At 44.0% G+C, this 22,485-nt stretch overlaps 1 protein-coding gene across 3 annotated transcripts in view; it reads left to right on the forward strand.

Moving 5' to 3' along the window:
- Window positions 1-22,485, forward strand: part of wdr90 (WD repeat domain 90) — a 102,729-nt gene that overhangs the window by 57,578 nt on the left and 22,666 nt on the right. For all 3 annotated transcript variants that reach the window (XM_072481776.1, XM_072481775.1, XM_072481777.1), the window contains exons 23-31: window positions 3,404-3,534; window positions 6,217-6,378; window positions 6,971-7,099; window positions 9,247-9,374; window positions 9,642-9,679; window positions 15,044-15,172; window positions 18,229-18,408; window positions 19,467-19,564; window positions 20,860-20,956. In XM_072481776.1, the coding sequence (XP_072337877.1) occupies window positions 3,404-3,534; window positions 6,217-6,378; window positions 6,971-7,099; window positions 9,247-9,374; window positions 9,642-9,679; window positions 15,044-15,172; window positions 18,229-18,408; window positions 19,467-19,564; window positions 20,860-20,956 (1,092 nt within the window). The remainder of the gene's footprint in view (window positions 1-3,403; window positions 3,535-6,216; window positions 6,379-6,970; window positions 7,100-9,246; window positions 9,375-9,641; window positions 9,680-15,043; window positions 15,173-18,228; window positions 18,409-19,466; window positions 19,565-20,859; window positions 20,957-22,485) is intronic.

Here is a 22,485-nt window from a genome sequence, read left to right on the forward strand (position 1 = left end):
AGCTCTTCTAATTCTGGCTTTTGCGCATCTCCAATTGCTGCACCTATTGACAGCATTGCCTTTAATTGCCTCAACCCTAAGCTCTGGAATTTTTCCCCTAAACCTCTCAGTCTCTATACCGTTCTCTCTTTCTTTAAGACGTACTTTAAAACTTGCCTCTTTGGTGCCCTGATATCATTCCTTGTGTGGTTCGGAGTCAATTGTATTTGATAGTGTGCTTGTGAAGTGCCTTGGGATATTATGTTAAAGGCGCTCTATAAATGCCAGGCACCATTTATGTTGTTGGAAGAGTAAATACTTGGACCCAATAGCGTGGGAAGATCAATACCTTAATGGAAGTCCTCAACTTTCTGTCCGTTTCAGTTAATAGGATGAAAAATCGAAAGTTGGGTCTACCCTGACAGATTTTCCATTGTGTCCTGTTCAAATGATATTTCACTCCCAAGAACTAAAAGAAACATTTGCCTAATAAATTCATGTCGAGAAAAAGTGGAGATGGTTTTCTGATCTCGCTTTTTAATGAAAGCTGTGTGCGCCAAATTATGTTCCAATCTTTATCTGAATTAGAACATAGAACATAGAACAATACAGCGCAGTACAGGCCCTTCGGCCCACGATGTTGCACCGAAACAAAAGCCAGCTAACCTACACTATGCCATTATCATCCATATGTTTATCCAATAAACTTTTAAATGCCCTCAATGTTGGCGAGTTCACTACTGTAGCAGGTAGGGCATTCCACGGCCTCACTACTCTTTGCGTAAAGAACCTACCTCTGACCTCTGTCCTATATTTATTACCCCTCAGTTTAAAGTTATGTCCCCTCGTGCCAGCCATATCCATCCGCGGGAGAAGGCTCTCACTGTCCACCCTATCCAACCCCTTGATCATTTTGTATGCCTCTATTAAGTCTCCTCTTAACCTTCTTCTCTCCAACGAAAACAACCTCAAGTCCATCAGCCTTTCCTCATAAGATTTTCCCTCCATACCAGGCAACATCCTGGTAAATCTCATCTGCACCCGCTCCAAAGCCTCCACGTCCTTCCTATAATGCGGTGACCAGAACTGTACGCAATACTCCAAATGCGGCCGGACCAGAGTTCTGTACAGCTGCAACATGACCTCCCGACTCCGGAACTCAATCCCTCTACCAATAAAGGCCAACACTCCATAGGCCTTCTTCACAACCCTATCAACCTGGGTGGCAACTTTCAGGGATCTATGTACATGGACACCTAGATCCCTCTGCTCATCCACACTTTCAAGAACTTTACCATTAGCCAAATATTCCGCATTCCTGTTATTCCTTCCAAAGTGAATCACCTCACACTTCTCTACATTAAACTCCATTTGCCACCTCTCAGCCCAGCTCTGCAGCTTATCTATATCCCTCTGTAACCTGCTACATCCTTCCACACTATCGACGACACCACCGACTTTAGTATCGTCTGCAAATTTACTCACCCACCCTTCTGCGCCTTCCTCTAGGTCATTGATAAAAATGACAAACAGCAACGGCCCCAGAACAGATCCTTGTGGTACTCCACTTGTGACTGTACTCCATTCTGAACATTTCCCATCAACCACCACCCTCTGTCTTCTTTCAGCTAGCCAATTTCTGATCCACATCTCTAAATCACCCTCAATCCCCAGCCTCCGTATTTTTTGCAATAGCCTACCGTGGGGAACCTTATCAAACGCTTTGCTGAAATCCATATACACCACATCAACTGCTCTACCCTCGTCTACCTGTTCAGTCACCTTCTCAAAGAACTCAATAAGGTTTGTGAGGCATGACCTACCCTTCACAAAGCCATGCTGACTATCCCTGATCATATTATTCCTATCTAGATGATTATAAATCTTGTCCCTTATAATCCCCTCCAAGACTTTACCCACTACAGACGTGAGGCTCACCGGTCTATAGTTGCCGGGGTTGTCTCTGCTCCCCTTTTTGAACAAAGGGACCACATTTGCTGTCCTCCAGTCCTCTGGCACTATTCCTGTAGCCAATGATGACATAAAAATCAAAGCCAAAGGTCCAGCAATCTCTTCCCTGGCCTCTCATAGAATCCTAGGATAAATCCCATCAGGTCCCGGGGACTTATCTATTTTCAGCCTGTTCAGAATTGCCAACACCTCTTCCCTATGTACCTCAATGCCATCTATTCTATTAGCCTGGGGCTCAGCATTCTCCTCCACAACATTATCTTTTTCCTGAGTGAATACTGACGAAAAATATTCATTTAGTATCTCGCCTATCTCTTCAGACTCCACACACAATTTCCTATCCCTGTCCTTGACTGGTCCTACTCTTTCCCTAGTCATTCGCTTATTCCTGACATACCTATAGAAAGCTTTTGGGTTTTCCTTGATCCTTCCTGCCAAATACTTCTCATGTCCCCTCCTTGCTCGTCTTAGCTCTCTCTTTAGATCCTTCCTCGCTACCTTGTAACTATCCATCGCCCCAACCGAAACTTCACACTTCATCTTCACATAGGCCTCCTTCTTCCTCTTAACAAGAGATTCCACTTCCTTGGTAAACCACGGTTCCCTCGCTCGACGCCTTCCTCCCTGTCTGACCGGTACATACTTATCAAGAACACGCAGTAGCTGATCCTTGAACAAGCCCCACTTATCCAGTGTGCCCAACACTTGCAGCCTACTTCTCCACCTTATCCCCCCCAAGTCACGTCTAATGGCATCATAATTGCCCTTCCCCCAGCTATAACTCTTGCCCTGCGGTGTATACTTATCCCTTTCCATCATTAACGTAAACGTCACCGAATTGTGGTCACTGTCCCCAAAGTGCTCTCCTACCTCCAAATCCAACACCTGGCCTGGTTCATTACCCAAAACCAAATCCAACGTGGCCTCGCCTCTTGTTGGCCTGTCAACATATTGTTTCAGGAAACCCTCCTGCACACACTGTACAAAAAACGACCCATCTATTGTACTCGAACTATATCTTTTCCAGTCAATATTTGGAAAGTTAAAGTCTCCCATAATAACTACCCTGTTACTTTCGCTCATATCCAGAATCATCTTCGCCATCCTTTCCTCTACATCCCTAGAACTATTAGGAGGCCTATAAAAAACTCCCAACAGGGTGACCTCTCCTTTCCTGTTTCTAACTTCAGCCCATACTACCTCGGAAGAAGAGTCCCCATCTAGCATCCTCTCCGCCACCGTAATACTGCTCTTGACTAGCAGCGCCACACCTCCCCCTCTTTTGCCTCCTTCCCTGAGTTTACTAAAACACCTAAACCCCAGAACCTGCAACATCCATTCCTGTCCCTGCTCTATCCATGTCTCCGAAATGGCCACAACATCGAAGTCCCAGGTACCAACCCACTTTTTTGTACTATGTGTGTAATGTACTATGTGTACATTATTCTTCCAGGTAATGTTGTGGCAAGAGGCAGTCATCATGGTCCAGATGCACTAACAGTGAGCAGTGATAGCCGTTACTTGGCTTTTGTGGGCCCATCTGAATACATTGTCACTGTGATGGATGCTCACTCGCTAGACGAGGTAATTTGTCGTAGTTCGCCAGAACAATTTTATCCTTGTAATAACATATTAAAGGTCTACGAAAGGAATTTATTTTTTCTGAGGACAAGTTTCTTGTGCTTTAAATATTCTTGAATTGCAAGTAGCTTCAAATGGTTTGGAAGTCTGTCTACCCCATCCCCCGGTTTCCGCCGATGTTATTCCGGCCTCTAGTAAACAAAAACACTCTGCTTGATAGTTACAAATTTTTCCCTTCCTGTGTAAAAACATTTATTCTCCTTGATAGTTTTAAGCAGCAGTAATGTTTGAAGAATTATTCCGCTTCTGAGGGATCAAGGCTATAAAAACCTATGTGACAATTCTGTACTGATGCCTTTTTTTAGTTTCTCCTGCAAGCTGTGAGCGATGCAGGCAAGGGCACATATTTCTCATTCCTAGTTTTCCTAAGAAGGTGGTGCTGATTCTTCTTGAACCAGTGCAGTCCTTGTGATGATGATAGCAGGATGGTGTTAAATAAGAATTTTCAAGATATGATCCCAATAGAGATGAAGGAACAGACTTTAAGGACTTGTCAGAGCACCTCGAATAGTGGCCATTCAAAATAGAGTGATCTGTATTTATATAAATACGGTCAAAATTAGAAGGGAGAAAACTTAGATCACGCGTACTGTGCTTGTGGTAGAACAAGGAGGTTTTATCTCAACAAAATATTTAAATGTTGTATGTTGTTCCCCGATGAAACAAAGCTAAAAGCAGTTTATAAATGAATGAGTTTCTTGATGTGCCCGGCAAGTCTGGATGGGAGGGTTATTGACGACATTAAAAATATAAATTATTAATGTGGGTCTCTGAATCAAAGGTTTGGTTTAAGTACGTTATGCTGTCATGGAGATGGGCTGTGGGAGTTAGGGAGGTGCCTTTGTTTAATTTATCTGTGTGTTTTGCTGACAGAAGGAAGCAGTTCAGTTTGGGAGCAGAAGAGACACTTGCAGCCCGCTGAGTTGAGGGAGCAAAGAGATAAATGCTGGACAGTCCCGCACATTAAGCAAAGAAAATAATAACTTTATCATTCACCGCATGGAATGCGGGTGGGAGTTTGAGTTCAGTTTGGAGACCGGGTTCGTGAGGGAAAAAGAGGCTGGAAAATATGCCGAACCTGGAGCTCGAGGAAGAAACCCACAGTAGCCCTCATAGTAAAACAAGCAATTTAGCTTAGAATCTGCTCAGAGCTGTGGAACAGCTGTTGACTGAAAAGTCCCAAATCTTACAAGAGAGCTGTGGAAAAGTTTGGAGTTGGTCCTAAGAAAGTGTGTATTCTTCAAGAACCATATAAATAGCCAAATACTTTCTGGGTGAGTCATAGTTGGAAAGGGGTAGATTTAGTTCGAGTTTAGCCTCAGGTACATGTGGATGTGTTTTATTGTGCTTTCCGATGTAAATATTGGTAGTTATTTTTGACAGTTTTTAGTAATGTTTGCTTTACTTGATTCTTGTATAATATTCATTTGTTTTAAGCCGTGGAATCCTGTGACTTCTTTCAGTAAATAAAGTGGATTCCGAATTTCTCTACGCAGATTGTAATAATACAGCCGGACAACTTAAACTTCAGGTCAATAGTGACTGTCCCCTTTTCCCCCACCCACCCAGGGTATTGTTGGGCTCCAACCAACGCAGTATATCTTTACGGCATTAAACTAAAAGCAAAATATTGCGGATGCTCAACATCTGAAATAAAAGAGAAAATGCTGGTGAAAAGCAGGTTAGAGAGCATCCGTGGAGAGAAAAACAGTTCATGTTTTGGGTCCATTTGGCTCATCTTCAGAACTAAAGAGAGGGAGAAATGTGCTGGATTTTATATTGTTTAAGAGGGGGTGAAGCAAGAGGAATATAGAGACATAGAAAAACAGGAGCAGGAGGAGGCCACGCGGTCCCTTGAGCCTGCTCTGCCATTCATTATGATCATGAAGTAGAAGGTCTGGGATAGGTGTGAACTAGGAGAGGTTGGTAAAGGACGTTTAGGGCACAAGACAAGCAAGTGTTCATGAAAATGTTGAGGCAGAAAGGTAAGATAGGAATGAAGGTCGGGTGTGTTGGACAAATGGTTGCATTTGGACAAATAAAATTTGGATTAAAAGAAGAGTCAAGATGGAGGAGAAAGTTAACAGTCTAATTGCATTGTCGCTTTGTGGAACACATTCACTCGGTCTGCAAGCATGGCCCCAACCTTCCTATCGCTTGCCATTTCAACTCACCATCTTGCTCATGCCCACATATCTGTCCTTGGCCTGCTGCAATGTTCCAAACTCGAAGAACACACCTCATCTTCTGATAGGCCTTTTACAGCCTTCTGGACTCAACATTAGCATTTGGTGTTGATTTACTAAATGTGGCAGTGCTATGATAGTGAATGCGAGCAACAAAGGGGAAACACAGCTTCTGCAATCATCAGCATCATATATTAAAGCAAACATGATAAAATCAGTCATTAGCAACAGTTAGTTAATCCCTTTGAAAGTGTGCACTATTCAGGTTTCATTAGTAATGTGAAACTTTTCTACTTTAAATGACCCTTGCCACAGTTCATAGCTGGCACTCACTCTCAAGGTGTGACAACTGCAATATAGGTTTATCTGTTTATCTGTGCCAGCTACATTGTACTCACAGCAGGAATCCATTTTCATTTATACTCTTTTTTTCTTGTAGATAATGCTTATAGATGTCAGTATTCTGGACCTGGAGACAACCACCCTTGACACTGCTCTCAAAGTCTGCTATCCATCTGCTGCAATCGGACAGCTGTTAGTGACTACCTCCTCTAATAAGATACTGTGGCTAAATGCAAGGACTGGGAAATTGATTCGAGAGGTACATACCTGATATAATTTCTTAGTTAAACATGTATAGTTAGAGAGTACTTGCTACAATTACAATTAAGAGCTGCAGTAAGAGGATTCTACACTACAAGCTACAACAGAGCTTACCAAGTATTTGAGGGCTTTTCACAGTAACTTCATTGCAAGCCCACTTGTGACAATAAAGTTTATTATAAAAAATATATTTTGAATTCTTAACGATCTGTTTACAGTTGCCCCGGTTGCTTAGTTTGTTAGTTGGTTAAGGCAGCAAGTAATTGTCATAGACCAGGAATATTCTAGATTCAGTTCCTGAACTGTACTAAGTTAATTGATCTTGGGTTGAGGTGTCAGTTTAGATTTATTATAAATTAAAATGTTGGGTTTTTATTTTGTTAAGTTGGCAATTTAATTGTTTAGTCATGGTTTAATTTATTGCTTGCAGCCTTTGATTACACTACTTTGATTTATCCTCTTTGGTCAATGCTAATACCTTCTTTAATAAACTGGTAGTGGAAAAAAACGTTAGATATTGGATGAAGCATCTCTTGGAGTTTGACAGAAAATATACCCTTTGCAGTAATTGAACTTTCTTGTTCCAATAGATTTGTAATATACACAAGACGATTTCCTCATCTTTAGCTGTGAGTGAGGACATTCGATATCTACTGACAACTGGGGAAAAAGTCATTAAAATCTGGGATTATCATATGAAACAGGACATTAACTTCCAGGTATGGGATTCCAGTGTTAATATTTTTTTAACATGTTAGATCGACATTACTTCAGTACAAATACACAAGTGATACATTAAGGTAGAGAAATAATAAAGGAACTGTTTTTTAAAAAATTCAGTTGCCCTATTTCGCTCTCTCTTCCCCCGCCCCCACATGAAATCTGATGTATGTCATCCAAAGCTAAAAGGATAGGTTAGAGTCAAGGTTTTGGACATTTTATTATTGCTACTTTGTGCATCATCGAGAGCTTTCGTCCTTCTAGTACACCATAACAGAGCTCCATTGCACCACACCCGCTATATGGTCCTGGAAATACTTCACAGGGAGGGGGAGAACTGATCGTGTTTGCGTTCCCTAATAGAATTAATTATGATGTGGAGATGCCGGCGTTGGACTGGGGTGAGCACAGTATGAAGTCTTACAACACCAGATTAAAGCCCAACAGGTTTGTTTCAAACACTAGCTTTCAGAGCACTGCTCCTTCCTCAGGTGAATGAAGAGGTATGTCCTCTTCATTCACCTGAGGAAGGAGCAGTGCTCTGAAAGCTAGTGTTTGAAACAAACCTGTTGGACTTTAACCTGGTTTTGTAAGACTTCTTACGGAATTAATTATGTCCAGGCATTCACAGTTATTGTTGTGAGATGCATTTCAATATTGTTTCTACATGTTATGTATTTGTAGCTATTTTAACATCAGAATGCATCTGAAGGACTGCTGACTATAAATTGAAGCAAGTTATTCAACCCTTGTGTAAAACATTGGCAAGAGGAAGTGTTCACCGGTCAATTTTAAGTGAAAAATTAGTAAAAATATGAAATGTCCCCTTATTGCAGTGCATTAATGCACTTCATGCCATAATTCTATACCTTGCAAATCATCAAAGTTCTCTGTTCAGTCTCTAGTCTGTGTTGAGCTGCCTCAGATCAGCCAAGGCAGTATTGATACTACAACTGCACTTCATTTCATTGGGCTTGGATAGTAAAGAAAAAGTTGCCGTATGTTCCATCCTCTAATGTTTATCCAATAATTACAGCTGGACAGTATGTGGGTGAGCTCACAGATGGCAGGGTTATTTGCTTTTGGTGCTTTGCACAGATGAATAACATTTTAACACCTTTCTGAGCCCACATATAAGGAGAGGGCACTTTGGCTGAGTAAGTGTGCTTCTTACATTTGGACCTCTACCACAGCAATGCCTCAGGAGAGGAAGGAAGAAACTGGAATTCAATTTAAAACAGACTGAAAATGAAATATCTTGCTCATGACATATAGCCACTAATGCAATGTATTTATTTTAAAAAAAATAATAATTTAGAGTACCCAATTCTTTTTTTCCAATTTAAGAGGCAATTTAGCATGTCCAATCTACCTGCCCTGTGGGATGAGACCCACGCAGACACTGGGAGAATGTGCAAACTCCACACAGACAGTGACCCAGAGCCAGGATTCGAACCCGGGTCCTTCACCGCCATGAGGTAGCAGTGCTAACCATTGCGCTACTGTGCCGCCCCCTAAATACACTATGTATAAACACATATAAGTAACAGGTACTCCCATCTGATGATGTACATCTTAAACCAACTTTCAATAGCAAACTAGATGCTATGTAAATTTTATGTTCATTGTCGCACAACTGTTGATCCTGCATTGCTGGATATCGATTTCAGGAAGAACTTGTCTTATTTTCTAGCTGATTGGATAGACAGGGCAGCACGGTAGCATTGTGGATAACGCAATTGCTTCACAGCTCCAGGGTCCCAGGTTCGATTCCAGCTTGGGTCACTGTCTGTGCGGAGTCTGCACATCCTCCCCGTGTCTGCGTGGGTTTCCTCCGGGTGCTCCGGTTTCCTCCCACAGTCCAAAGATGTGCAGGTTAGGTGGATTGGCCATGATAAATTGCCCTTAGTGTCCAAAATTGCCCTTAGTGTTGGGTTGGGTGGGGTTACTGGGTTATGGGGATAGGTTGGGGGTGTGGGCTTGGGTAGGGCGCTCTGTCCAAGAGCCGGCGCAGACTCGATGGGTGGAATGGCCTCCTTCTGCACTGTAAATTCTATGAAAACTGATATGCTGTGCAAACTGATTTTGCTTCACATATCATCCAGTTTTGTAGACTGCAATGAATTCATGTTCTTTTTTTAACCAGTTGTTCATTGGTCACTCTGAAACAATTCGGCAAGCTACATTCACTCCAGACCAGCTAAGCGTAATCAGTGTTGGCGATGCGATCTTTGTTTGGGATTTTCTTGCTTCTGGACTCGACCAAGAGACCAAGTAAGTAAACCAGCATTGGTGTTGGTCCTTGCTGGGATGTATTGGTATTTAAAAGCGAACTTGTGGGCCCCTAGCTATTTTGGTAAGATTTTAATGTTTTGCTCTATGTACTTTCATTCCCTGGAGTGACACAGTTCTGAAAGTTTCTGTTCTTTGGAATAGTGTAAAAATTGAGACAAGTTGGTAAGTAATGCAGCAGCCAGCATACTGTTGGGATGTGTTTATTGATAGGTTATTAATCGTTTTTATTTTTTTCTTCCTTGGCAGCCTTCCCTCAATTCAACCAATTGCCCTTCATGGAGCTGGTGAGTTTTCAGCACTGAAAAATTATTGATTTCAATCTGAGTAATCTTAAACCTTGTGGAATATGGTCATAACAGCACAGAAGGAGACCATTCGACCCACACTGGCTCTCCGCAAAATGACCCACTCATTCAGCCCCAATCCCACACACTCTCCCCATAGCCCTTCAAGTGCCCATCCAATTTTCCTTTTGCATACAATTTGTCGTCCTTGATCCACCACCCCTTGGACCATAAGTTCCAGGTCTTTACCATTCAGTACGTTAAAAACCTCTTCCTCATATCTCCCTTGCGTCCCTTATAATAATAATCTTTATTAGTGTCACAAGTAGGCTTACATTCACACTGTAATGAAGTTACTGTGAAAAGCCCCAAGTCGCCACATTCCGGCGCCTGTTCAGGTAAACTGAAAGAGAATTCAGAATGTCCAAATTACCTAACAGCACGTCTTTCAGGAATTGTGGGGGGGAAACCGGAGCACCCGGAAGAAACCCACGCAGACACAGGGAGAACGTGCAGACTCCGCACAGACAGTGACCCAAGCTGGGAACCAAACCCGGGTCCCTGGCTCTGTGAAGGAACAGTGCTAACCACTGAGCTACCTTGCCGCCCATATACATATAATATATTGTGCAGTGGTCCTAGCATTGAACCTTTTGGGAACACTATTGTCTACCATCTTCCAGTTTGAAAAGTCTTTAGTCTTTCGCAGGGCATGAACGTGGCTGGCTGGCCAACAATTTTATTGTCTATCCCTAATTGCCCTTGAGAGGGTGGTGATGAGCTGCCGCCTTGAACTGCTGCTGTGCCGAGATCCTTGTTTTCTGTTAATTAATTATCCAACGCCCCATTCCATGAGCAACATTTTTGTTAACCCATCTTTTATGCAGCATTTGGTGAAACAGTTTCTTAAAATCCACATGGACAGCATCCATTGCTTTCCCTTCATTAACCTTCCCTGTTGCTTCATTAACAAATTCAATTGAATTAGTCGAACACAATCTGCTCTTTACAAATTTGTGATGGCTTTCTATAATTGGCCTATACATCTTCAAATGCCTGTTGATTCTTTCCCCCAATTATTGTTTCTAAAACCGTACCCACCTCTAACTGACTGCCTTGTAGTTACTAGGAATGTCTTTGCACCCTTCCTTGAATAATGGTGTCACATTGTCACTCTCAAATCCCCTGGCATGTCACCATATCTAGGGACGATTGGAAGTTTATGGCAAGTCCTTCTATCTCCATTCCCACTTGGTTTCACGCCTCCAGACTAGATGACATTTCCAGTACATCCGTCCCATCAATTTTTAATCCATCTATTAACCTCTACCATCCCTACTTCTACTGATACTTTGTCTGCATTCTCCTCTTTTGTAATAATCAATACTAAAAGTACCTGTCAAGTATTCTAGCCTTGCCTCCACTTGTTAAAAAATATATACGTGCATACATAGACATAGAATTTACAGTGCATTACATGTGACACCCTCTTTGTCCCTAATCAATCCAACAATACCTCCCACTTATTTGCATGCCAGTAATTGATTTTCAGGTTCCCTTTAATGTTTTAAAAAATAAATTTAGAGGACCCAATTATTTTATCCAATTAAGGGGCAAATTAACGTGGCCAATCCACCTATTTAGCACATCTTTGGGTTGTGGGGGTGAAACCCACACAGACATGGGGAGAATGTGCAAACTCCACACAGACAGTGACCCAGCCCCTTTAATGTTAACTATCCTCAAGTTCTTTGTTTGCCTGTCTTATTTTCCTCTTCTATGATTTGGCCTTATTGTGTATTATTTCTTATCCAGCTAGTTCTTGGGTTCTCTTGTTTCTGCCAATATTTTAATTTCTACCAATTATTGGTTATTGTCTTCCTTAACTGAGGCATTTGGGAGCAACAAAGAAAGATACAGACCGGAATGTCAGACCGATAAAGCTGCAGAACTTCTTTGTGATTACCTGCTGTGACCCTAGTACTCATTTAAAAAAAATAAAAAATTTAGAATACCTAATTAATTTTTTCCAATTAAGGGGCAATTTAATGTGGTCAATCCACCTACCCTGCACATCTTTGAGTGTGGGGGCGAAACCCATGCAGACACGGGGAGAATGTGTAAACTCCACATGGACAGTGACCCAGAACCGGGATCGAACCTGGGACCTCGGCTCCTGAGGCAGCTGTGCTAACCACTGCACCACCGTGCTGCCAGTGACCCTAGTATTCATAATTGCAGAGAGATTTGATTGGATTGGATTTGTTTATTGTCACGTGTACCGAGGTACAGTGAAAAGTATTTTTCTGCGAGCAGCTCAACAGATCATTAAGTACATGAGAAGAAAAGGGAATAAAAGAAAATACATAATAGGGCAACACAACATATACAATGTAACTACATAAGCACTGGCATCGGATGAAGCATACAGGGTGTAGTGTTAATGAAGTCAGTCTATAAGAGGGTCATTTAGGAGTCTGGTGACAGTGGGGAAGAAGCTATCTTTGAGTCTGTTCGTGCGTGTTCTCAGACTTCTGTATCTCCTGCCCGATGGAAGAAGTTGGAAGAGCGAGTAAGTCGGGTGGGAGGGATCTTTGATTATACTGCCCGCTTTTCCCAGGCAGCGGGAGGTGTAGATGGAGTCAATGGATGGGAGGCAGGTTCGTGTGATGGACTGGGCGGTGTTCACGACTCTCTGAAGTTTCTTGCGGTCCTGGGCCGAGCAGTTGCCATACCAGGCTGTGATGCAGCCCGATAGGATGCTTTCTATGGTGCATCTGTAAAAGTTGGTTAGAGTCAATGTGGACATGCCGAATTTCCTTAGTTTCCTGAGGAAGTATAAGCGCTGTTGTGCTTTCTTGGTGGTAGCGTCGACGTGGGTGGACCAGGACAGATTTTTGGAGATGTGCACCCCTAGGAATTTGAAACTGCTAACCATCTCCACCTCGGCCCCGTTGATGCTGACAGGGGTGTGTACAGTACTTTGCTTCCTGAAGTCAATTACCAGCTCTTTAGTTTTGCTGGCATTGAGGGAGAGATTGTTGTTGCTACACCACTCCACTCAGTTCTCTATCTCCTTCCTGTATTCGGACTCATTGTTATTCGAGATCCGGCCCACTATGAACGTATCGTCAGCAAACTTGTAGATGGAGTTGGAACCAAGTTTTGCCACACAGTCGTGTGTGTACAGGGAGTAGAGTAGGGGGCTAAGTACGCAGCCTTGCGGGGCGCCGGTGTTGAGGACTATTGTGGAGGAGGTGTTGTTGTTCATTCTTACTGATTGTGGTCTGTTGGTCAGAAAATCGAGGATCCAGTTGCAGAGTGGGGAGCCAAGTCCTAGGTTTTGGAGCTTTGATATGAGTTTGGCTGGGATTATGGTGTTGAAGGCGGAGCTGTAGTCAATAAATAGGAGTCTAAGGTAGGAGTCCTTGTTTTCGAGATGCTCTAGGGATGAGTGTAGGGCCAGGGAAATGGTGTCTGATGTGGACCGGTTGCAGCGGTATGCGAATTGCAGTGGATCAAGGCATTCTGGGAGTATGGAGGTGATGCGCTTCATGCTCAACCTCTCGAAGCACTTCATTACGACTGATGTCAGGGCCACTGGTCGGTAGTCATTGAGACACGTTGCCTGGTTCTTCTTTGGTACCGGTATGATGGTGGTCTTCTTGAAGCAGGTGGGGACCTTGGAGTGGAGTAGGGACAGGTTAGAGATGTCTGTGAATACCTCTGCCAGCTGGTCCGCGCAGGCTCTGAGTGCACGATCAGGGATCCCGTCTGGGCCCGTCACCTTCCGAGGGTTCACTTTCAGGAAAGCCAATCTGACTTCGGAAGCTGTGATGGTGGGTATGGGTGAATTATGAGCTGCTGGGACACTCGCCAGCGGATTGTTGGTTACCTGCTCGAACCGAGCATAGATTGCATTGAGTTCATCGGGGAGGGGTGCGCTGCTGCCAGAGATACTGTTCGGCTTCGCTTTGTAGCCCGTTATGTTGTTTAGTCCTTGCCACAACCGCCGAGAGTCTGTCTGTGACTCTAGCTTGGTTTGATATTCTCTCTTGGCATTCCGGATGGCTTTGCGGAGGTCGTACCTGGATTTCTTGTATAGGTCAGGGTCGTCTGCCTCGAACGCCTCAGATCTGCCCTTCAGTAGGGAGTCAATCTCGCGATTGAGCCATGGTTTCCGGTTGGGGAACGCACGTACTGCTTTCTTTGGCACGCAGTCGTCCACACATTTGCTGATGAAGTCTGTGATGGTGGTGGCATACTCATTTAAGTTGGTCGCTGAGTTCTTAAATATGGACCAGTCCACTGTCTCTAAGCAGTCACGTAAGAACTCTTCTGTCTCCTCGGACCTGCACTGCACAACCTTCTTAGCTGGATTCTCCCGCTTGAGTTTCTGCTTGTATGCCGGGAGAAGGAGCACCGAGAGGATACCTCGCCTCACCTCACAGACATTTAGTATTTCCAGGGGCTCTGCTCCTCAAAGGAAGGTCTATGAGCAGGCACAGTGGCATCACTAAGATGTGGTAATGTCTGATGTATCTACGGCATGTTTTTGGTGGTACTTGCAAGAAAACTTGCCAAATGTATTCTGATTATATATGTCAAGATGTCATTGACTTTTGCACGTGACCTGAGGAATGTCTTCACAGGGTCCAGGTCATCAGAACGTGCAGTCATGCTATCTTTTGCAAGGATACCTGTAGTTTACGTGCTCTATAGATGGCACACTCAGTGACAGTAATGGCCAGCTGCAACCCTCTTTTTGATGCATGCAGATGTGTGTGGATAGTGCAGGCATGTGATAGAGGGAATCCTTCCTTATGATGTCTCCATAAGACATGCGTGGGTTTCTTCCCACAGTCCAAAGATGTGGATAGGCCACGCTAAATTGCCCCTTGGTGTCCAAAGGTGTGCAGGTTAGGTGGGGTTACAGGGATGAGCTGGTGAGTGGGCCTCGGTGGGGTGCTCTTTCAGAGGGTCGGTGCAGACTCAGTGAGCCGAATGGCCCCCTCCTGTATTGTAGGAATTCTGTCGTTCTTCCTGTTTCAACTTCAGCAGCCATCAAATGATAAGTGCTGGGGTTGCACCAACACTTGTTTATAGACTCACACCTGCACCCTGGGCTTTTACCTTCATTTTTACCAGTTACTTTAGCAGCTTACACCATGCAGGGGAAATGTCTGTCCCTCCACTCTCCCCACAGAATGGTAACCACGACTACAGATTGCAAACCCGCATCCAAAAACACATTTGTTGTCTAGAAGGGTATATTTCCCCATTTGTGTTGTATTCATGATAAGCATCATTTTTTACTGAAAAGCATTAAGCAATGAATCTTAATTCTCCTTTTTTAAATTTTAGAATCTCCCTCAATTGCAGAGTGCAGTGAGCTGTTCCAAAACAATGGGATGCCTCGCCAGTCAGTACCGGTCCCCATTTCCTCCCCACCAAAGCTCAACTTCAGTGCTATTGAAAGAAATGACCAGGATGGTGAGTAGTACTAAGGGCAATTCAGTGTTCCCCCAGTCACTGGGTGGGGATAAGAATTTACAACGTTCTATTACAATCATTGTGGAAGCTGTATTTAGCTGGTATTTACTGATTTAAAAGGTGCTACTGGTTTCGGGTGAAGCGGGGTCTTCTATTCACACCAAGTGAGATTACTTTAGTGATGAGATTCTGGATACAACTGCCAACAAATAGAAGCAGTTGCTATGTTGAGACACCCTTTTTAAAAAAATCTCAAGTTTTACAGCACAGAAAGAGGCCCTTCGTCCCATCATCTTTGCCTGGCCATCAAGCACCGGTCTATTCTAATCCATTTTCCAGCACTTCACATGGACAGTGTCCCGGGGCCGGAATCGAACCAGGGTCCTCGGCAGCAATTCTAACCACTGTGCCACCCTGCTAGACAGGTTTAACATCAAATTACTTCAGTTATCAACTTCTTCATTTCTTTCACCTCACTGACCAACCAACACCTAATTAACCACAAATATGGGGCTGGATTCGCCATTCCTGCGGCTAAGTGCTGACGCCAACGGAGAATCCATGGAGTTCCACGACGGAAAAATCAGCGCCACCCCCGCACCGATTCCGCTACCGGTGAGGGGCTAGCACTGGGTCCGCATGAAACACCCATGGAACATGTGCAAAATGGTGGGAGGATCACCAGATCCGTGGACCTACCCTCGCTGTAGTCATTCTCATATTTCTCACAGGGAAGAAATGGTCGAGTGAGGGAACCATGGTTGACAAGAGAGGTTGAATGTCTTGTTAAGAGGAAGAAGGAGACTTATGTAAGGTTGAGGAAACAAGGTTCAGACAGGGCGCTGGACGGATACAAGATAGCCAGGAGGGAACTGAAGAAAGGGATTAGGAGAGCTAAGAGATGGCATGAAAAATCTTTGGCGGGTAGGATGAAGGAAAACCCCAAGGCCTTTTACACATATGTGAGAAATATGAGAATGACTAGAGTGAGGGTAGGTCCAAGCGCAGGGTTGACAAGCTGCAGCCGGCTTTCACCTGTACCCGCCACACACTCATCGATCGCGCCCGAAAAGATGGCATCAGTTGTACTGGACCACGTACCCGCCCACCCCGACCCCACAGCCCACCTCCTTGCTGGCCACCCTTCACTATTCCCCCCCCCAGCCCAGACAGAAGCCCTGCAGCCAGTGGTATGACTGTCGGTGACGTATGGCGGTGCTGGACACTGTCTGTATGACCTCTCTCTCCGCAGCCACCATGCCAGGCTCACGACATTTGAGACCACACGAGGCTCGTGCCGTCGGGGTCTCGGCCCATCAGTGGCGGAGCATCGTGGGTGGGCCTGATAATGAGATGCAAATGGAATCGCAGCGGCGCACGGCGCAACGACAGCGATTTGGAGGGGACGGAGCATTGTGATTCACCACCTGTCGCGATTTCGGCGTCGGGAGCTATTCTCCGCCCGATCGCCGTTCCCGATTTCGCCGTTGGGCAACAGAATCCCGCCATGATTTCTTCATTTGATATGTAGAAAGTAAATCAAAAATTGCTCCTTTACAATAATTAATTTTGCTTTAATTTAAAAGTTGAGAGGACTGCAATTTATTTTTCTAACTGAATTAAACCTTGTTCGTAGATTAATTTCAAATATTATGGGTGTGATTCTCCACTCCCACGCCGAAGTGGCCGTGCGTCGTGAACGCCGTCGAGGTTCACGACGGCGCGGAACGGCCCCGGTCCCGACCGATTCAGGCCCTGACAATGAGCCAGGATCGGGGCCGCGTCATCTACACGTGCCAGGCCTTGTCGCCCGCGTAAAAGCGGCGCCGCATAGATGACGCGGCCGCGCCGCATAACGGCCGTCATCCGCGCATGCGTGGTTGTCGTCCTGTCTAAATCCGCCCCGCAAGAAGATGGGGGACGGATCTTGCGGGGCTGCGGAAGGAAGGAGGTCCTCCTTCAGAGAGGACGGCCTGACGATCGGTGGGCACCGATCGCGGGCCACCCCACATTCCAGGTGAAGCCCGGTGCAGGATTCCCCCCCACAGCGTTCATGCACCGCCCACGACTGCAGCGACCAGGTGTGGACGGCGCCGGGGGGAACCCGCGGTTTTGGCCTGGCTGCTCGGCCCATCCGGACCTCAGAATAGCAGGGGTGCCGGAGAATCGCCATTTTGGCTGTCTCCGGCGATTCCCCGGCCTGCGGCCCGCGAAACTCGACCGGGCCGTTCCCGCCGCTTGGGAGAATCGCGGGAGGGCATCGGACCGGCGGCCCCGGAAATTTTGGCGGCCCAGGCGATTCTTCCAACCGGCGTGGGAGTGGAGAATCGCGCCCAAGGTTCCTCCTTATCGGTTATTGTACATCTCAGTTGCAACAAGCTGCTCCTTAAATTAAAGTTCCAAATTTGGTTCTAAAGAAGTTATTTCTGTGAAAGATAGAACAAATTTGTTCAATGAGATCATTTTGTATATAACCTAGGCAAATACATAATCTAAACTGTTGATCATTCTAAGACCATTTTTGTTTATATGGGAAATGTATATTTATTAAGACCTGATTAAGTCAGCGCGCACAGCCCCTGTCCATGACCCCCATCCCGCCAATGTCTGAACCCCAACATTCCATTTACTTTAGAAACTTGCCTTCTCCCTTCCAATGGGACCTTTAAACTCACCTGCTTTATGACAGCTATTGCCATAATTGGGGACGGGTGTGCTGTCCTCCTTTGTACCGCTCCTTCTGCACTTTGAGGCTGGAATTGGGGACATGCTTCGCTTCTTCAATCTCACCCAACCTGATTCAGGAAGGTCGGGCAAGAAAGGTGCTATCCATTGTAAGCGCAGGCAAGTCGCTCCAGAGTGTTAATCCACCACAGACTGCCGTTCCGAAGAAGTTATAGGCCATCCTGATCTGCTCTAATAACTCCTCTCCTTAGTTGTCGCAGTTGCTATTTTGTTGTTTAATATGTGATTTATGACTGCAAATATCAATTGACACTTCCTGTTAATTGAGTTGACTCATTCTAACAGTTTCTGCTGGATTTTTTCCTTCCAAGTCTTCTTGATGGATGCTGAGTATAAAGATGACCACAGTCAAAAACATGACTCAATCTCCATTCGAGGAATTGGAGACTCCGTTCTGCAAGTCCATGAAAACATGCATTGTGGAGAGGATGTGTCACCTCTTTTGAGGCCTGTTTCTCTTCAGGAGCACCAGGAAAAGCTGGAAGAACCAGGTAACAAAGCAGATGCAAATCACCCGTCCCTTGTTTCCTCGCATCCCCCTGCTCCATCTCACCTCAGCTAGTCATTATCCTCTGCTTATTCTGTAATTAACCATTAAGAGAAATTGCACAGCTGGTTTGAACAGATCCTTCTATTTTGGATACTTTGTTCTTCCACTTGTCTGTGTGTAAGCTGTTTCAACATCGAAGGTACAATGTATGTAGTTCAGTTTATAGTTTTGAGTTGAACGTCATTTTATTAAATGTTATAAAAGGTTAATTAGATTTTTTGAAACCTTGCATTTTAATGGTCATCAGGCAATAGTTGGTGACACTAAAAGTTGTTACAATTGGGAGGAATATGTTGCATTCAGAGGTACATAAACTGAACTGACAAATTTAATTATCTGGTTCTTTGGGCTTGCCGATTGATGTAGACTTGCTCTGGATAGCACCAGTAACCAAGAGAGCTTGGTTCTTAAATATGAAATCAAGTATGCAGCGAAAACAGCGCTGCATTAAGTTATCAACTTGCTATTGGCAATAATTGTTGCCTAAAGTACACAAGGAAAGGATGAGAGCTGATAGTGAGAGGCTTGTGCCTTGGTTTGTTCTCTGTTTGTTTCTACCTGTGAGCGCAACAGTTTGAACAGTTGAAGAAACTCATCCCGCCTGATTAATATATAAAGTTTTTCACAATTTCATTTATAGATCTTCCAGGAAAGGGTTGAAAACATCTTGATCTTCCTTTCAAAGGAACAAAATGGATTTTGCTTTCTTCTCCTTTTGCATGCACCAAATAACGCTATCATTTCTCCACTAAGCACATTCTACAGATTGACCACTTGAGTGCAGCCCATTTATCTGCGTATCTAACATGGATAGCATGGTTACTCCTCTGTGTATCTGTGATTCATATTTAGAATAGCCTCTGTAAATTTATACAAACAAGTGTATCTGTGAAGTGTCCATTTTAAATCAAAACTCTGTCCATTGCTATTGATCTCAAAAATACACGGAGTTGCAGACCTTTACTTGAGTGCATTTAAAGTTTAACTCTTCTTTCATAGCATCCCTGGTTGGAGATGGTGATTTTCCACACAATTATACACGACCAGATTCATACAAACATTTTGCTGCTCAGTTCAAAACCTCGTCTGTATCTCAGGTAAAATTAATGCCCTTTATTCCTGTACTTCTATATAGCTGCAGTATGAGACGAAGGCCCAGAGCTAGTTTAAATCATGGTATTTTTATGGCTTTGAGGATGTTTTCAGTCTACATCCAGTTCCATCCAAGTACATGCAAACCTGGACAAGAAAATACCATCATAGTCGAGAACCCTGTCTGGGCTCTCTGGGTCAAGGGTTTCAGACTTTGCAAGACCTGAGAATGAGTTATGGCTGAGAGCGGACTGTGTTGTGTTGATCTGTCTGAAGTTGACCAAGCATCATCCACAAGCAATCTGTAGCCAAAAGTTGATTGAGATCCTTATCATTGTCTGCCAGACAACCATGTAGATATGAAGCCCTTTTTTACCTCCATCTTTGAAGCCTTATCTTCAGATTGCTGCGGAATAAAGAGATGGAGATTGCATGGCTTTTTATACGTATGTTTTCAAAACAGCAGCAACATCTGACTCTGAATTTGGCTAAAACTATGCGTGATAATGTCAGATTTCTATTTGTTAGGCTGCGAACGTTGCTTCGAACCAAATAAGTGATCTGCCACTTTTAAAAAATCTCCCTATTGGGCAGCAACGGTTGATTGGCTCCCGGGTTGGAGCTAGCTGAACAAACAGACTGTATTGCTTCCATAATTACTTAAGCTTTTCCTCCACTTGGTGGAAAAATGGCAACGATTGGGCACACCCAGATTAGAGTAGAGTAGGAGGGAAGATTAGAGTAGAGTAGGAGGGATAAATAGGCGGAGATTAGAGTAGAGTAGGAGGGATAAATAGGCGGGTAGTGTCTATGGGAGAGGAGCGGGTATGTGCATTATGGTTTGGTTGAAGTGTTGGTTTTTTCATTGATGTTTGCATATTTCTGTAATCTGCAACTGCTTACAATGCTAAAAAATACCTCAATAAAATTGATTTAAAAAAAAAAAAAAAAAAAAAAGATTGGGCACACCCAGCCCTTTTCTGCAGTGCTAAATATGCAATTCCCACCAGGCTATTAGACTTATGTTTTCAAAGTAACTTTTCAAATGTTATTGTGGAATTTGTCTGTGCTTTGCGTAAAACTAGTACGATCTGTGCTCGGATTGCTATCCTAGACTCTGCTTGGAAATGCATGTGTCTGAGAAACGGAATCAAGCTTGGGTGTGGTGCTCTCTACTCTCCACAGTGAAATAACTTGATAATACTCAATTCAGTTTGAAAAAAATTAAATATTGTCTATTGCATGCGTCAAATAATACCAAAGGTTATGAGAAGATACTTAATGACCTCTCACTGAATAGGCTGCCCTTCCTGATGTGAAGGAGGATCTGAAGCTAAAAGTAGTAATTGGATATAATGGAAATGGAAGAGGAAATATGGTCTGGAATCCTGATACAGGTAATTGTTAGAACATAATCTAAAATGGATGCAGTGATTCAGTGGAAAAGTTGTTGTTGCTTGGAATCAGAATGTGGGTAATCAGTCCGATATGTATGATCTGGAAAGGAAGCACAAACATGCAAAAAATGTTACGCTCTGTTTATTGCCGCTATACTTACCTTGAGATGCTTACAAAATCGATACTTGCGTTTGCATCTGTAATGGCTTTCCTTTTCAGTTTACCTTGTCCATCAGCTCTGATGGGTATCAAGCATATAACTGAATTATGATATGAATGAATTCTCAGTTTTTAACCCGGTATGCTTTGCCTGTACAATGGCTACCATTGAGTTGTACACTAAAATAGAATAGAATCCTTACAGTGCAGAAGGAGGCCATTCGGCCCATTGAGTCTGCACCGACCCTTGGAAAGAGCACCCTACCTAGGCCTGCATCCCCACCCTATCCCAGTAACCACACCTGATCTTTTGGACATTACGGGGCAATTTAGCACGGTTAATCCACCTAACCTGCACATCTTTGGACTGTGGGAGGAAACCGGAGCACCCGGAGGAAACCCATGTAGACACTGGGAGAAAGTGCAAACTCCACACAGACAGCAACCCAAGGCTGGAAGTGAACACGGTCCCCGGCTAGTTGTGCTATGCAAAATTGTATTAGTTGTGCACTGTGACAAAAATGCTGAAAATAAACCCGTCATGCCGTTACTTTAATAAAACAGAATTATATTAAATTTGCATTTTAGTTCTGATAAAACTTTCTGCTGATGAGGTTTTCAAACCAGGACTGAGGTTTAAGCCCTGGTCTATGTTAAGTTAGCTGATCCCTGTGTGCTAATAATGAGGATGTCACTAGACACAATACTGGCGAAAAAATTAGCTGGGCCCCAGTTCTTGTCCATTTTCCAGTGACATTTATTGGAAAGAGCACCTATGTAGATGTCAGGTTAGATTGAGGTTATGATATTTTTGTACAATTAAATAACCGCTGTTTGAAAATTCACATATGAATAGCAATCATTTGGACAAGGTAGCTGAAGGTTGCAGGTCCTTCTTGAATTGTACTTATCCGTTTCAATAGGAAATTAAAAGATTGTTCTACAATTCAAAATGAAAGCTGGATACAGTTTTTTTTTCTTAGAGTACCCAATTCATTTTTTTCCAATTAAGGGGCAATTTAGTGTGGCCAATCCACCTACCCTGCACATCTTTGGGTTGTGGGGGTGAGGTCCACGCAGACACGGGGAGAATGTGCAAACTTCACACGGACAGTGACCCGGGGCCGGGATCGAACCTGGATCTTTGGCGCCGTGATGCAGCAGTGCTAACCATCGTGCCGCACCTGCCAATTGCAGTTTCATGTGTTCAATTCATGTCCCAAAACGACCAGTGAAATCCAGCTTTTGCATCCAGTTGTAACCTGCATCTGGCTAAGCAGCTTGTTGCATTCTCTTTACCAGTGACTTAGTAAATTTTCAAAAGTTTGGACAGTGTCTCAACCATTGTTTTGCTTCTCCTTCTTTCTAT

This window comes from Scyliorhinus torazame, chromosome 17 (assembly GCF_047496885.1).
Source record: "Scyliorhinus torazame isolate Kashiwa2021f chromosome 17, sScyTor2.1, whole genome shotgun sequence".
Taxonomy (NCBI): Eukaryota; Metazoa; Chordata; class Chondrichthyes; order Carcharhiniformes; family Scyliorhinidae; genus Scyliorhinus; species Scyliorhinus torazame.